Raw genomic sequence first — 14,723 nt, forward strand, 5'->3', positions numbered from 1 at the left:
TCACTAGCTTCATCTCCTTTTCTGGAAAATGACTAAAAACAAATCTGTTTATGTAGTATTTGTACTTGTTTCAGAGGACCTATAATGTGAAGGTGACAAATCATGCACTTACTCTCATAACTTAGAGATGGTGGCGGTGGCACCTTGTGTTGGGCTTGAGAGCTGTGATCGGTGTGTGCACTGCCCATACTGATGTAGAAGCTGTTAACGAAGAGAAATTTAAATATTAGAGCCATACATCTTGAAATCACCCTAATATATCAGCATGTCATGCAGATGTTAAATAAAATCGTCCCCTAACAAACTACCCGTCCCGGCACCTCAACACTCACTTGCTCAGCTCATGGGGGTAGCTCCAGGGTTTGGATCCAGCCATGCTGTGACAGTAGCTGCCCCGCAGGAAGGGGTTTTCTATGGGAAAAGAGATCTCCTGGGCAGTCAGGCCCACTGTGGACATGCTCCAGGCACACTCGGGTCGCATCAAAGCCAGGAAACACTGAGATCGCCCGGCTGGCTGCCCCTGCCTCTGGTGTGGCTGTAACAACAGGCGAAATGACGGTGAAAGGAGGTTTGGAGAAAAAGAAAGATGAAGAAGATGTGGTAGCACACTGAAAAATACTCAGAGACAACATCATCTAGGGGACGGCATTAAGAGAGAAAATGCCAATATCAGAATAAACAAATCAAAATTACAGAAATCTTCCCTCTCTGCTGCAGCCCACCACACCAGATATTAAGTTATGGGCTTTTCCGCCTTCTATGAGAAGACTAGACCAAAAAATCTCCTATAACAGTGGAACGACAGAAAGCTTGGCTTGACAGGACTTTAAGACACTTGTGTCCCAACACTGCCTGAGGACTGAACTCTGTCATTATTAATGTTCTTGTCTGAGTGTTTTAAAGCTATAAGCATGAAAGCAATAGTCTTGAACAACAACTCAAATGAGTCCCTAACAAAGGCAGCTATGATGCCCAGATTGTTTTCTTGTTTATTCTTCAAGTCTAAACAATCACAGTAAATACTGCTTAAATTTTGACTTGTGATATTACACAAAAGAATACAAGTGTTTTTTGTGTTTTTGTTTTGCAAACCGAGGTATTTCTATACTCACTTTCAACCCCGTTGATGTGAAATCAGCTTTGCCAGCTCACAAATTTGTATTTATACTGCAGACTGTGCATCTAATCCTTACACGTTTATTGTTCATTTTAAAAACTCGAATGTTCTGTGCTCTGCTGCTGCAATGTCACGTGGTCCACACAGCGGTTCCTAGAGATATATACCCTATGTTGCAAGAACTCAGTGTATACAATATTCAGAGAGGAGGAAGCATGGCGATGCACTGGAGGCAAGCTCTTTCTTTCTCATGCCTCACTTTTGGTTTAACCTGTACAGTGTGTCACAGTCTCTGCAGAATTTGGGTTTGGAAAGTCAGACAATGTAATGTTTAAGTAAACAGTGTGTGATATGATGGGTAACTACAGGTGCCTTTGTTGCACTCTATGTCTGAGTTCACTGTCACACCAGTCGCGCATTGCTGAAGCAAATCTCATGACTTCAGTGGGCAAGCGGTAGTCTTAACACCATTAATCCTGTTTTTCAGAATGCAGGGAAACAGGTGCATCCATAACCCCAGTGGTTATCTCCGCTGGAGACCACAAATGAGGTGTGCACACACACACACACACACACACACACACACACACACACACACACACACACACACACACACACACACACACACACACACACACACACACACACACACACACACACACACACACACACACACACACACACACACACACACACACACACACACACACACACACACGCTGTCTTCCTAATAATGTGGGAGTGATGACTGAGTGGAACACGGCCCCCTCATTCCTGGTCTCCTGTGAGCCATATTTATGTGCTGCCCCCTGACAGCTGGCGAGAAACAAAGCTCTAAAACAACAAGAAGCTCGGGGGCATCAGCCAGAGCCAAACTGCCCAACAAGGCATGCCATACACCCCCCCCCCCCACCCAGGGCCGTCGATTCGGTTCGGCGGGGACGGGAAGCAACATGATCCTCGATAATGAATCCCCAGGGGCCTGCGCTTCCTCTCGCAACAGGTGCAAAGACGGTTCATCCAGGCAGTTATCCATAGGAGCATTTACAGGCAACAGGATTAAACAAATGACGTGTAGTCGTGCAGGGCATTAAACCCTATTCAGGGGGAAGTAGGCTCATTAAAAAAAAAAAAACGACATTTACACACACACACACACACACACACACACACACACACACACACACACACACACACACACACACACACACACACACATATATATATATATATATATATATATATATATATATATATGGGCCTTGGATAAAAATGGAAATGGACAAGCTCAATCTGTGTGTGCAGATAACACATGGGGTGCTAGGGAAATGTGGAAGTCTGCTCGGGTGAGCAGTGATGTAAAAACATCAGCAGATAGGAGGATTGTGATGGTGTAGTAGACACACACACAGACACACACAGACACACACAGACACACACAGACACACACACACACACACACACACACACACACACACACACACACACACACACACACACAGGCCTTGAGAGAGGAGTTCACACCCCGCTCATGACACCCCTGCAGCGGTTTCCGAGCAACCATACCCGCTCTACCTGTGCAGCAAGCAAACAGCGCGCACACCCCCTCACTTTACCGGATTGAGATAATGTAATGGTTAAAGGCCCTCTAGCAGGCAGGTGACTCACACCACAACACATAAGCCAGCTACCTGGCAAGGCCAGCCAATGATGATACAGAGAGTGAATTTAACATTTTCCCTCTTGTTCTGGCGGACAGGACACAAATAGATAATAGAATAAAAATAAAACACACCGGTTTATCGTTTCCAAATCGACAAACCAAATTAGGTATGTTACAGGTTTAAAAAAAGAAGAAAAAAAATCTCAGTTTTAAATTGATTCATGTCAGATCTACACTTGGCAACTGTTAGAATCCATCTTCATTATTCTGTTATTATCATATTATTCCTAACTCGTCATCTCAAGTGACCTGCTCTATCCGTCCAAAGCAATGAAGGCAAAAGACGAAAAGACATTCAAACAATCTTGAAAAGGGACCTGAAGTTGCATCAATCTGTCGTGCTGGCACCGACATACACAACAATGGGCAGGCGAGACGTGGGTCCACGCATTTCACATGACTTCTCCGAACTCACCTCTTTGACTCGTCCACTCTCCCCCGCCGGCTGACCACCACCATGCGCTCCTCTTTGGTAAACACAGCTCCTCGGTTTCTTCTGAGCCTGGTGGTGGTGGTGTCGCTTCGAGCCTCTCGGGATCTTCTGCTTCCTATCGCATCAGGAACGAGGGGGGACGCCAGCGAATTGTTGACGCTGCGGCTGCTGCGTGTGACACTTTTGAGATAAGTCTCGCATTGTAGTGAGCGGTGCACTTATAGGCTTCGGCGCGCTGCAGGCGCGCTGTGGCTCCGCCCCCGCGCACTTGCCCCTTAAAGGCGCAGGCACGCGTTTGCGCCAGTGTCTCTCTTCGGTTACCGGGACAGACTTGGAATCGGCAGAATCACACAAGAGGGGGCCGATATAAGTCGAACTCAATGTGATCGAAGTTTTGCAGGGCTTCCGTTTTTTTCTCACTATACCTTTCAACCCCATGCACAAGCATGCGCTCAGCGGACAAACTGTGCCAGTGTGGGGGTCAGCAGAGCAGCCAGTTATTCAAATGAACAGCTCGAGGAGACTAGGGCTGCAAATAACGATAACTTTCATAACAGATTCATCTGTCGATTATTTTCTGTTGGTTAATCGATTAGTTGTTTGGTCCATAAAATGGTTTAAAGAAAATGTCAACCGTGTTTTCCCAAACCCAGAGATGACCAACAAGGATATTTAGTTTACTGAAAATATTCACATTTAAGAAGCTGAAATCAGAGAATCTTGTCTTTTTTTTCAGAAAAACTACTTGAACCGATTAATCGATTATCAAAATAGTTGTCGATTAATGTACTTATCGATTAAGTGTCGCAGCTCCAAAGGAGACTGCTAAATGCAGTGCTCCCGGATCAGATTTTTTTAAAGAAAGAAAAAGCAGTTCCTTGCAGTGAAAAAAAAAAAGATCCTGCAAGTTTAGTGTGTGTCTCCTGTGTGCATGCTGCAGTCAAAAGTGAACTGGATGAGTCAAATCTGCAGGGAGTCAGTAAGGGCAGTAATGGAGATGGCTCCAGAGAGGTAGATAATTCAGACAGCAGGCGAAGTTTCACAGTCAAGAGCCTCTCTTATCTGCACAGTGTTCTGCTGCCGACCGAACGGAGCCCAGAATGTTTAGCTTTGTGCTTATCAAATCATCATGCTGTGGCCTGATCTTTGCTTATACCTGACACAATGTTCACTTAAACATAAAGTAACTTATTAAAGGCCACAGGTTTAATACACCCTTTTTTTTAATCGCACTTTGGGATAATCTGGGACATGCAGTCCCCCACACCTTCTGTTTCCAGTCACTTAGCCCACTTAGACCTTAACTAGTGTTGCATTAACTATTTCACCTATAACCCCACTGCGCTAAGCAAACCCAGCACTGACATGCACACTGGCCAAACACCACCACACAATAACTACAAACAACTCGTGCGTTGAATCAATAGTGGCAGAGAGCAGAGGACAGTGCTGAGTACCGAGTGAGAACAGAGGGCTCTTGTGCCCGAGTTCGTAAATCCTTTACAGCTCGGGCACAGGCCCCCCCAAAACCCAAAGGGCTTATCATTACATATTTGGCCCCTGCATGGACCAGGCTCTCGCTAATCCCCCTTCATAATTTTCACAGGAACATTTTTGGGATTCCTTCTGGCCAGTTGTGGAAGGGGTAAACATTTTCCACAGCGAAATTCACAGTTACTGCAACAAAAGTTATTTGCAAAGTGACAAGCTCTGGTATTGTTTGACGCACGGTGCCAGATACACTCATCTGAAATCCTTGCATGTGTTGCCTTTGTGTTGTGCTGCACCGTGGTCTGATTTAGTTGTCCCTCATAGATGTCGATTGTTTTTATGGTGTTTTTTTATGTAGTGTTATTTGCTTGTTATATTGTATTGTCAAATAATAATAATAATAATCAGTTTAATCTTCAACGTTTGTTAGGTTTCCTGCTTTGGTGTTCTGAAAACTCTTTCCATGTTCCACCAAGCGCTCTCACATTCAGGAGGCTTCATGTCCAAACTGTCTCCCCTCCCCTGTCTGCCTGTGAGCGGCATTGTGATGTCATCACTCACAGGAAGCTCCATATAAAGTTAGCCAGGGAGGGCGATAAGCACCCACAGCCAGAGGCAGCTCTGATGAGAATTTGAGATGACAGATGAAAGAAGGAGGATATCCTTCCCGGGAAATATCTTTGCCTTTTCTTTGGTTCTGTATCATGACTCATAGTGATATTTGTTCACCACATCCAGCCCCCCCCCCCCCCAAAAAAAATTTAAAGTGACACCTTTGGCTCGTTTTCCTTTCCGCTGCACTTGGAGCAAAAAGGAAATTCCCTCTGTGGCTCACACTCGCAGCACAATGGTATAATAACGACGTGACGCTACACTCTCTCAGCTGATTGCTGTGTTCGCTGACAGGACAGGTGGAGTTAAGTTGAGGAGAAAAAAAAAAAAGGTACTGTATCATCAGTGTAAATGATTCATTCCCTATGGAGGTCACAGCATTCATTGCCCCTGCCTGCTGAGGTAATTAAATTACAAGCATATTCGGCCTGCGTCCAAAGTTCACACTGATATAAACATTGCAGCAAAAGGTTTTAGTGTTGTAAGGTGACGTCAGCCTGTGGAAGACTGCAGTGAATGGGTGTTACACTTGTTAGTATTTGCTCTGTTTACTTTTTTGTTTCTCTCCTCAACAAAGGGCTGGATTAAACTAGTAACTTCTAAGTTGTAAAAAAAAGTGAAAAAAAGATGTACAAGACCCAAGATGAAAAATACCCACATTACAGAAGTACAGATATTTTTATCGGCAGAGATTTTGAAAATTTGTAAAGTCTCGTACAGCAGAGGTAAATGGAGCCTTGATTTGCTGAAATCTAACCATTGAAAAAAATAATTTTGTTTTGTGTCTTTCTAGTGCTTGTTGAATATAATCACCTTATATAATGAAATCTTATCACGGATTTCTCTTTCTTGCTCTTTCCAGAGCTTTTAGCCATATCCCATGGCCATCATCGGCGGGTGGAGTTTGCTCAGGTGTCATATAGATGGTTTAGTTGGTCATAACAGGTGGATATAGGATCGGAACGATCTCTCTGTTGTCTTGCATCAATCTCCATCTGCTGCAATAAGCGTTGGCTGAAAGTCCTGGAAAAACCAAGTAAGTGGATGATGCGATGACAGTTTTAGCTTTTTGTAACGGTACGAATCGTCAAGCTCAAATTGCAGATTTTTTGTTTCTTTAAATCTTCATGGCTGGATTGTAAATATGAATACTACCAGCAGTCTGTTAGCTTAGCTTAGCTTAAAGAATTGAGGGTAGGTGGGGTATTGCAGTGTTATAGGGGATTTAGTATGTGTTGGACTATTTCATGGCTGCGCACAGGGACTTCTGAAGTCACAGTTAGTTGCCTGGACTCAAAGAAATAGTCATGTAAAACATGTTGTTTTTTTACATGGTTGTGTTCAGATCGAACAAATATATTACTGAGTAAGCTTTGGTTTGGTCTCGTTTCGTGTGGACCACTCTGTTCTTGTTCTGTTGTTCCTTCTGTATGCATTCTCCTCTCTTGTATGTGGGTCAAGGCTGAAATGATACACCAAAAGTTCATAAATATCTACAGAGCTGAGAAAGTAAGAGTATTGTTTTTTTCCAGAAATGGGGAGAACCAATTTTGACTGACATGTTTTTATATTTCCATAAATTGTTATCAGTATGTAACTTCTTTCCTGGAAAGGAGCTGAACATATAATTTCATTTTACATGAGTGAAGAATGCAAATCACTGCCCAAATGTCTATGGAGAGAATCAACAGTAGCCTGAAAGTTGAAAGAACAAACTTTACATTTCAACATGAAATGAAAATGTCTTGCGCTCACAGTCCACACTGAAAACGAGTGCTGCGTCCAGCCAGCGCAGCTGTGAGCACCACAGCCAAAGCTCAGGCTGACACATCGCAGCATATTACTGCTGGATCGTGGTTTCGTCTGGCAGACCCACACACACTTGGCTACTGCCGTGGAAACAAAACACAAATCCCCAGGCAACGGGCTGTCATCTTTCACTACAATGTAAATATGACCATATTAAAGTGCTTCTGCTTGTTAACCATGCCAAACTCCTGAGAGTCCCCGAGCTGCTTCAGTTATTAATCACGTCCCATGCGAGTTCAAAGACTTCTGGGAAATGGAGGTATTTTGGTGTAAATTGCCTCACACACACACAGGTATGTTCTGTGTTGGAGCGCAATATAATCAAAAGCAGCAACAGCGAGTCATCGTTGCATCACTCCTCAACATTGTTATTGTGAGTGGTTCAAGTGTAGCCACAGCCTGCTGTCAGTAATGGGTGGAGTGACAGGGTGTGTTTAGTCTCCGTGAACTGATGATCACTTTAGACACAGACCGGGGGAATTATTGGTAAGATAAACCAATGACTGAGACTGTCACGTCAGTAATTATTAGTATGGCCAACATACTGTAACGCTGGGAAGCAGTAAAACAGAATGGGAACATCCCGCAGATCACATTCACGGTCGCACATATAAACGCGCACACAGGCAGTCATTTGTGTCCAATGTTTGGGGAGAAGCTGTGAAAACGACAGCTGTGGTGTGACGGGGAACGTCACGCTGGTTCGACTCTCTCCAGCCGCTGGTTCAGGGCCAACTCTGCTCACGGGCTTCACCACTGGAGCTCCTAGGGACTGACTGACACAGATGGACACAGGCTCCTAATATGCCTCGTTTCCGGCCTCGCAGCGAATATCGAGTGTACAGAACATCAGTTATCTTTTGCCTACATTTTGATGTTTGGTTTTTGGCTGCGTTATTGAAACTTAAAATGTCTTGTGAAGTTTTCCCGCAGTGTAATGCACGTATCGTGTTTCAAACGGCCAAAACAGGAGTTTCTGGCATTTGGCCGATGAGTATCCCAGGTTTCCGGTGTTCCTGATGTCAGACTGCGGAGGAGAGGGTTAAGGCTTCACTTAATGTAGCAATCTATTAATCTTAAGTAACAACTGATTGCTGTGGGAGTTTGTTCCCCCCCTGATTTCCTGCCCCTGCCTCATTCTGGAGGGATATTAGAAACGCAGCACGCAGTGGGACCCAAGGCCCCCGGCTCCTCTGATAAAGATTTCAGATGTTGTTCACCAAGGAGATCCGCAGGACTGCCATCAAAGGGGGCACTCGGGCATAAATCAATAGCCATAGGGTTAAGAAAGCATTGCTCTCCGGCTCGACCACGAGGACAGAAAAACACATGTGCAATGAAGGATGCAGTCCACAGATGAGCTGAAGTCAGAGAGCTGAACAGGTCCTGTTTTCCTATTTGTGGGTGTGTGCGAATGTGTATGAATGTGTGCATGTGGCAGTGCTCGATGACATGGACTGACTCATTCAGGGCAGAGTATGTGCTTTGTCAGAGCACCTTTTGTTCCATTCACACATGGATTTAGGGCCCCTGATGGAGTCACCCAGACCTGATCTGGTGCTGAGCCGCCGCCGCATTAATTCCTCACAACAGAAATGCTCTGCACCGTTGCTCACACAAGCCTCTTAATGAGCGAGCTTATGGGTTCAGGAGAACGTAGATGAGGTCCAGCTCCCGTTTTCCATCCCCAACGAGCAGGTGGGCTGTGCACACGCATACGATTAGGTGCAAAATGGGGCGCTCCAGGGAGAGTTGTGCATGGGTGGAAATGCAAAGTCGGGTCTTGTCACAAAATCCATTTTAATTGTATGAGGACGACAATGGCCTTGAGGGTACATGGTGCAAACCCAGCCAGATGAATAACTAAACTGCCGTCTCCACCACAACATCATTTGTTTCTTCAAGGCACACGAACCCATTGCAGTATACTGAAGAATGTAATGAAATGTTCCTTTTCAAAATGTTACTGTTCAATGTAACAAATGCAGACAGGTGATGAATTAAAGGTAAAAATTTGAATAAATTCAAGGATATAAGGTTTTATTTGTCAAATACACAAGCAATGTTTAGTAAAATGCCAAAGTCTGTACTGCAATAAACAGTACTACCAATAGAAGAATATAAGATATACAAATTACAACAAATCAAGGGTAAAACATTCTAAGTAGTTGTATAAAGGTGGGTTGTGCTATTTCTCAGGATATAAAAGCAAACATGTTTGCATGTGTCACCAGTGTAAGGCAAATTATACAATTTTGAACACAAGACAAAACAGAGAGCAAATTAGAGGTTTCACTGGAGCCACCTTCGCTGCTTTGTAAATTTAGCTCTGAGTGGAAAGAACGTTCAAAGTCAAGTTTAAATCAGGGCTGTAATTATCCTGGAGCCAGTAGATTATTCTCAGCTCTGCAGGAAAATAATGGGTTATTGCTGCTATTCACCCGATTTCCAAATTGTGTTTCACGTGAAGCAACAATTTAATTCTGATATAGCAACTAACACAGACATCGTCCGTCTACTGTGCATTCAATCAGCCAACAGTTTACACTTCTGTATGACGTATTGGTGATGAAAGGTAGAATTAATGGTTGTTAGGTCTTTTAAATTAAACAAAAATCATAGTTTATCCTCGTCTTCTTTCCACCTTCTGGTAAACCCTGCAGACGCGGTCCTCCACGCTCTGCTGTGGTCCCGGGCAGGAAGTAAATCAGCCAGGGATCCGCCCCAGACCAAACACTGGAAGTGCCTCTGGAGCCTGGGGGAGTGTGGGAGGTGTGCACCAAGCTCACGGGCCACAATATGCTTGTTACTTCCTCAACAAGTAAAAAAACAGACTTTGTTGAATAAACAGACGTGCACATTAAAAGTCATATTGACTCATGCAAAAGTGTGTGCACAGATTGACGCCAGAGCAAACTCAGGTTTACACACACAGACAAGACAGACATGCACTTCAAACATCACTTTGAGAGCAACAGTCTATACTTAACACCCTCTACCTTCAAATCTTCCTCTGAAACTGTATTTACTGTAAAGTCTGCTGACATAATTACTCCATCATTTAGAGTCTCTCCTAAATCTTAAGGAAAAAAACGTTCAGAAACATCAGCGACACAGGAAAGGAATACCGAATATCCTGTTACACTTCTTCAGGAGATATCGCACTCACATGTGTGTTCCTCTGACCTCAGACTGCCTTTGTTGAAGGACTTGCTTTAAATAGGGGGCGCATATTTGAAGTGGTTAATATACACCACGACACTCGGCTTGTGTTAAAGAGCCTTGTGTGTTATCTGACGTGACCTGAGCCAGGCCTTCATGAGACAAGTTCAAAGGAATTGAGATATGAACAAATTCTGTAGTTTTACAAAAGGAAAACACTGGCATTTTTTTTTGCCACAGATGAATGCAGGGTGTTAAGCAGTAGGTTTTTGTCACATAATTTCCAATATTAAACATGCAAGACATCAGACAGTGGCCCTTAAGCACACTTCTCCCTGACTAACTCCAGGCCTAATAATTAGCACTGCTTAATTAAAATGCTGGCATACTATCCTGGAATAACTCACAATACACTAGAGCACCAGGCTTCAGATTAAAGCAGAGGTAATTCTCCATGATGTCCATGATGATGGAGACATTAATACGTGTGTCCTTTGTTCATAGGCAACAATTTACAGCCGTCCAATCACCAATCAAGTGTCATTGACGAGGTCCAGCTCAGCTGTCCCACCAATGAGTCCCATCTGTTCCTTTAGCTCATCATTTAATGATGTCCACTTTCTGTAACTCTTATCTGTGGGCAGGATGAAGGTTGAGTCTAATGTTTACATTGCCCCCACCATGGACGAACACATATGGCTTTATTTTTCCCACTCAGGCCACCATGGTGCCATAAATGAGAGAGAGAGACATGCTGAGCGATAGACGAGACAGATGAGGAGGCAGGCGGTCTTCAAATGTTTGCTCAGATTACAGATCAAACTGGAAGCAATCATCTTAAAATGCTGTAGAAGGCGACCAGTGAACAAGATGCAAGAGTTTGAGGGTAAAGAGAGTTGACAAACAGATCGCTGCTACGCATGAAGCTAAGTTTATATGAAATGAACACTTTTTAAATGCTTTTTAAACAGATATTTGGCGCAAGAACACGATGAAATGTTATCGGAAAATTAGTGTTTATATAAAACAATGCTGCTGCACAGTGACTGCGTGCTTTGAGCTTATCCTTCTTTGATGAGAGCTCACAACGTGTTCCCACCAGAACCTTCTCATTAAGTTCATGCTAATTAAAATGCTGAAAGCCGCTCCTTTGAAACACTGTGTTGGATGCTGCGAGCCCCAGACAAATCCACAAATCCAACAGCCAGTGATTTAAGTGAGCGTGCGTGTTCTGTGTGCTAAGACGATAAAAGGTGTTTTCTACATCAAAAGTCCAGTGAAATACAGCTACCGTATTTGTAGCTCTGCAAATTGTGTAATATTTGTAATGGAGAGGGGGAAAGGGGGGAGGGCCATCACACATTCTCGCAAACTCTGCCCAGCACTAACCGGTGGATGCATACCAAACTCTGGCCAGATAAGATTGCAATTCATTGAAAGGGATCCAACACACCCAGCTCTTCCCTCCCCTGCTCCAGCAGCTCCTTTCAGGGATATCTCCTCTTGGCCCTGCACCAGGACAGGAAGCACCCACAAGAGACAACAACAGCTCTGCTTCCTCCGCTGCCCTGGGAAATTGAGCTAATAATATGTATGTGTATGTAAAGCATCTTGCAATCTGGAAAGTGATGAGTTTGTGTTTTTGAGAGTTTACGTGCACCTACAACAAGCTGACCTCTCTAAGATTGAGTCAAATAGCATCAGCAAGGGATAAAGAGCAGAGCTTGGGACACAGGCGGCACGTTGTGGGAGTATGTCAACTCGCTGTTGGCACTCTGTGTGAGAGGAAGCAGATGTGACACTAGATGTTTTCCCGTAGTCCCTGGTTGCCTGACACATAGAAGAAGAATGGATTTTGTAATTGGAAGGACTGAGGAACGTCCTGCCTGCCTGCACTGAAAACCTTACTTGTATAAGAGCACAAACACCACTCCCCGCTGTCTACTGGCCTTCCATGTTTGCATAGGCACATGTCCACGTGGCGCAATGCCGATTTTTCATTTGACATGGCTGCGTAGCTGGCAAACAGAGCTGTGTCATGTTGATCCAAAGCCAGTGTAAAGTATTCAATCAAATCATGGTCGAGAAGCCAAGAGGAATTTCTTAGGATAAACCTGCATCCACAATCCTGACTCGATGATTCGCACGGAAAGTTAGAGTTGATAGAGCGGAGGAGTGTGTGAGGGATTTTGAGGAAGATGGGTCAGGGAGTAGTCAGAGGAGAGGATGACACCCACACTTACCACAAAGCCTTGAGTCATGCAGTTTGGTTGGCACACGGCCGTGGGACAGAATCACTACACAGGGGCTCCTCTCCATGGACGCGGTGCCTGAATGGAGCCAGAATCACGGAGGAACAAGAGCTTTTCACGACTGGAGCCACGCTCACCGGCGGCTGACATCATGACATACGACCCTGCAGAGAGCAAACTCATAGTCACGCAAACTATCACGAGTGTGACTCCAACAACAGTGAGGATGTGTAGCATGCTTCGGCAATGAATAACTGAGCTCTTTTATTCCGTCTAATCATTTCACTTCCCACATTTACAACATCATCTTTAATGTAAAAAACACATGACCCTCAGTGAGGAAATACAGTATATTTTCTGAACAGTAGTTATACACACACTCTTTACAGCCCACAGTTTGTCACATTGTGTGCTTGTTATTACTCTCTTCCTGCACCCTCCAATCAGTTATTTCCATGTTACATAATTCATTTCTGTGCAATGCTCAAAAGAAATGGGGCAAACTTTCTTCCTGAAACAGATCTCCCTTCACATGACACATGACATCTGAGAGAAGAGTGAACTGTGGTGCAATCTTCTTCACTGCCTGGATATTTACAAGTTCTTGTTCAAGTGAGCTATCGTCATTGTCGAGAGCGTGATCATTTGTCACACCTGATGTTTTTGTTTGTTTTAGCGCCAGGCCTTTCTTTCCTGTTTTCATCTCGCTGGTCCCTCGTCACTCAGTGTACACTGTGTTTCTCTCCAGCTTGTATAGCCAAGCTGATAAAACCCTCCCTCCTATGGACATTGAGATAAGCCCGCGATTACGACAGGTGGAACAGCTGGTGTGCGTCCTTTTAGCTGCGCACAACGCACGTGCGGCGCGTATGAATCTGTTGTTACCAGCTCCCTGAAGGGTGTTTTCTGATTGGATATGTTGAAATCTTCGCCCACACCTACGGAGGCCACACTGTGACACACACAATCTAAAAAACCTCCCTGGAGCGTGTGCTGTAAATGACAGTTTCTCAAGTTGTGTTCCTCACCACCATAATGAATTGAGAACAGGCAACAGCTCCGGTATAAGTCAGCTAGACCAGATGCGAAAAAAACTATGACAGATGAACAAACCATCCAACACTGGAGGCTCTCATAGATATGCTAGACAGTAGTTTGAATCTAAACACCAGTGCAAAACAGACTTGCCTTTCATCCCAAAGTTATCATGGCCTGTCATTGTTCCCTGCAGCGAAGTTACCAAACGCCTGGGAGAGGTTAAACAGTTCGGAGCCAGCTCATCCCAGAGTCAGGCCATCCCCCTCAGTGGAAAGACCTCTGTGAGCCTCGCATCCAGTCGCAAACAGCTTGTTGGAATAATGTTGTGGCGAGCCCATGTGTTTACAGAGCTCGCCATTGTGGTAAACATGGATTTTTAAAAAGTCTGACAGCTTTTAAACTCCCACCCCCACTCTGTCTCATGGAGGCAGGACGTGGTTGGGAATACAGCCCAAACTGGCTGCAGACCTCCTTCTGTTCCCACTGACAGCATTTTGAGTCTAGTGTTTCATACACATACAAAACCCACACATTGTTTGTTTTACTTGTTGCCGTAGTGATAGTGGCATCTCTCAGTAGTTGACCTGAATAGATGCAGCGGGGGGGGGGGGGGGGGGGGGGGGGGGGGGGGGGGGTAAGCACTGCCCCCACTTACATAGGTTTGCCTCTGCTCAATTTAAGAGAATAGGAATGGATCAGACACTGGATTATAATAAAACTGAAATCTGTCCCGGCAAATGAACTATGCTGGGTCGTGCTTGTTAGGATTTAGTGTCGGCAGCAGACGGTAACTTACAGCGCTGCTGACCACAACAGCTTTGTCTTAAATAAGACCTTTCCAGCAGTTAAGGTCAAAATCAGATAGTCACTCTCAGTGCTGATAGTTTGATTAGTAACTCTACCCGGTGTGAAGGGAGGCTCGAGTGTCTGTGTGTGGCAGGGTCGTCTGTGTCTGGAGTGACAGTGAGGGAGAGTGACCAAAACAGTTAAACTTGGGGCCAGACGAGTAGGGGTGGGGGCCAAGTGCTGTTTGTTTCCAGATCAACGGGCTGTTCCTATCCTGCTCTGTTAGCCATTTGATAGGCA

The 14,723-nt window shown here is 44.7% G+C and overlaps 1 protein-coding gene across 1 annotated transcript in view; it reads right to left on the reverse strand.

The window, feature by feature from the left end:
- The window catches only part of errfi1a (ERBB receptor feedback inhibitor 1a), a 40,160-nt gene that overhangs the window by 3,026 nt on the left and 22,411 nt on the right, over nucleotides 1-14,723 (reverse strand). Inside the window, exons 4-6 of the mRNA XM_035631063.2 lie at nucleotides 12,591-12,763; nucleotides 333-535; nucleotides 113-201 (exon numbers count right to left, since the gene is read on the reverse strand). Coding sequence (XP_035486956.1) covers nucleotides 113-201; nucleotides 333-535; nucleotides 12,591-12,608 — 310 coding nt within the window. The 5' untranslated portion in view covers nucleotides 12,609-12,763. The remainder of the gene's footprint in view (nucleotides 1-112; nucleotides 202-332; nucleotides 536-12,590; nucleotides 12,764-14,723) is intronic.

Source organism: Scophthalmus maximus, chromosome 6 (genome assembly GCF_022379125.1).
Source record: "Scophthalmus maximus strain ysfricsl-2021 chromosome 6, ASM2237912v1, whole genome shotgun sequence".
Lineage (NCBI taxonomy): Eukaryota > Metazoa > Chordata > Actinopteri > Pleuronectiformes > Scophthalmidae > Scophthalmus > Scophthalmus maximus.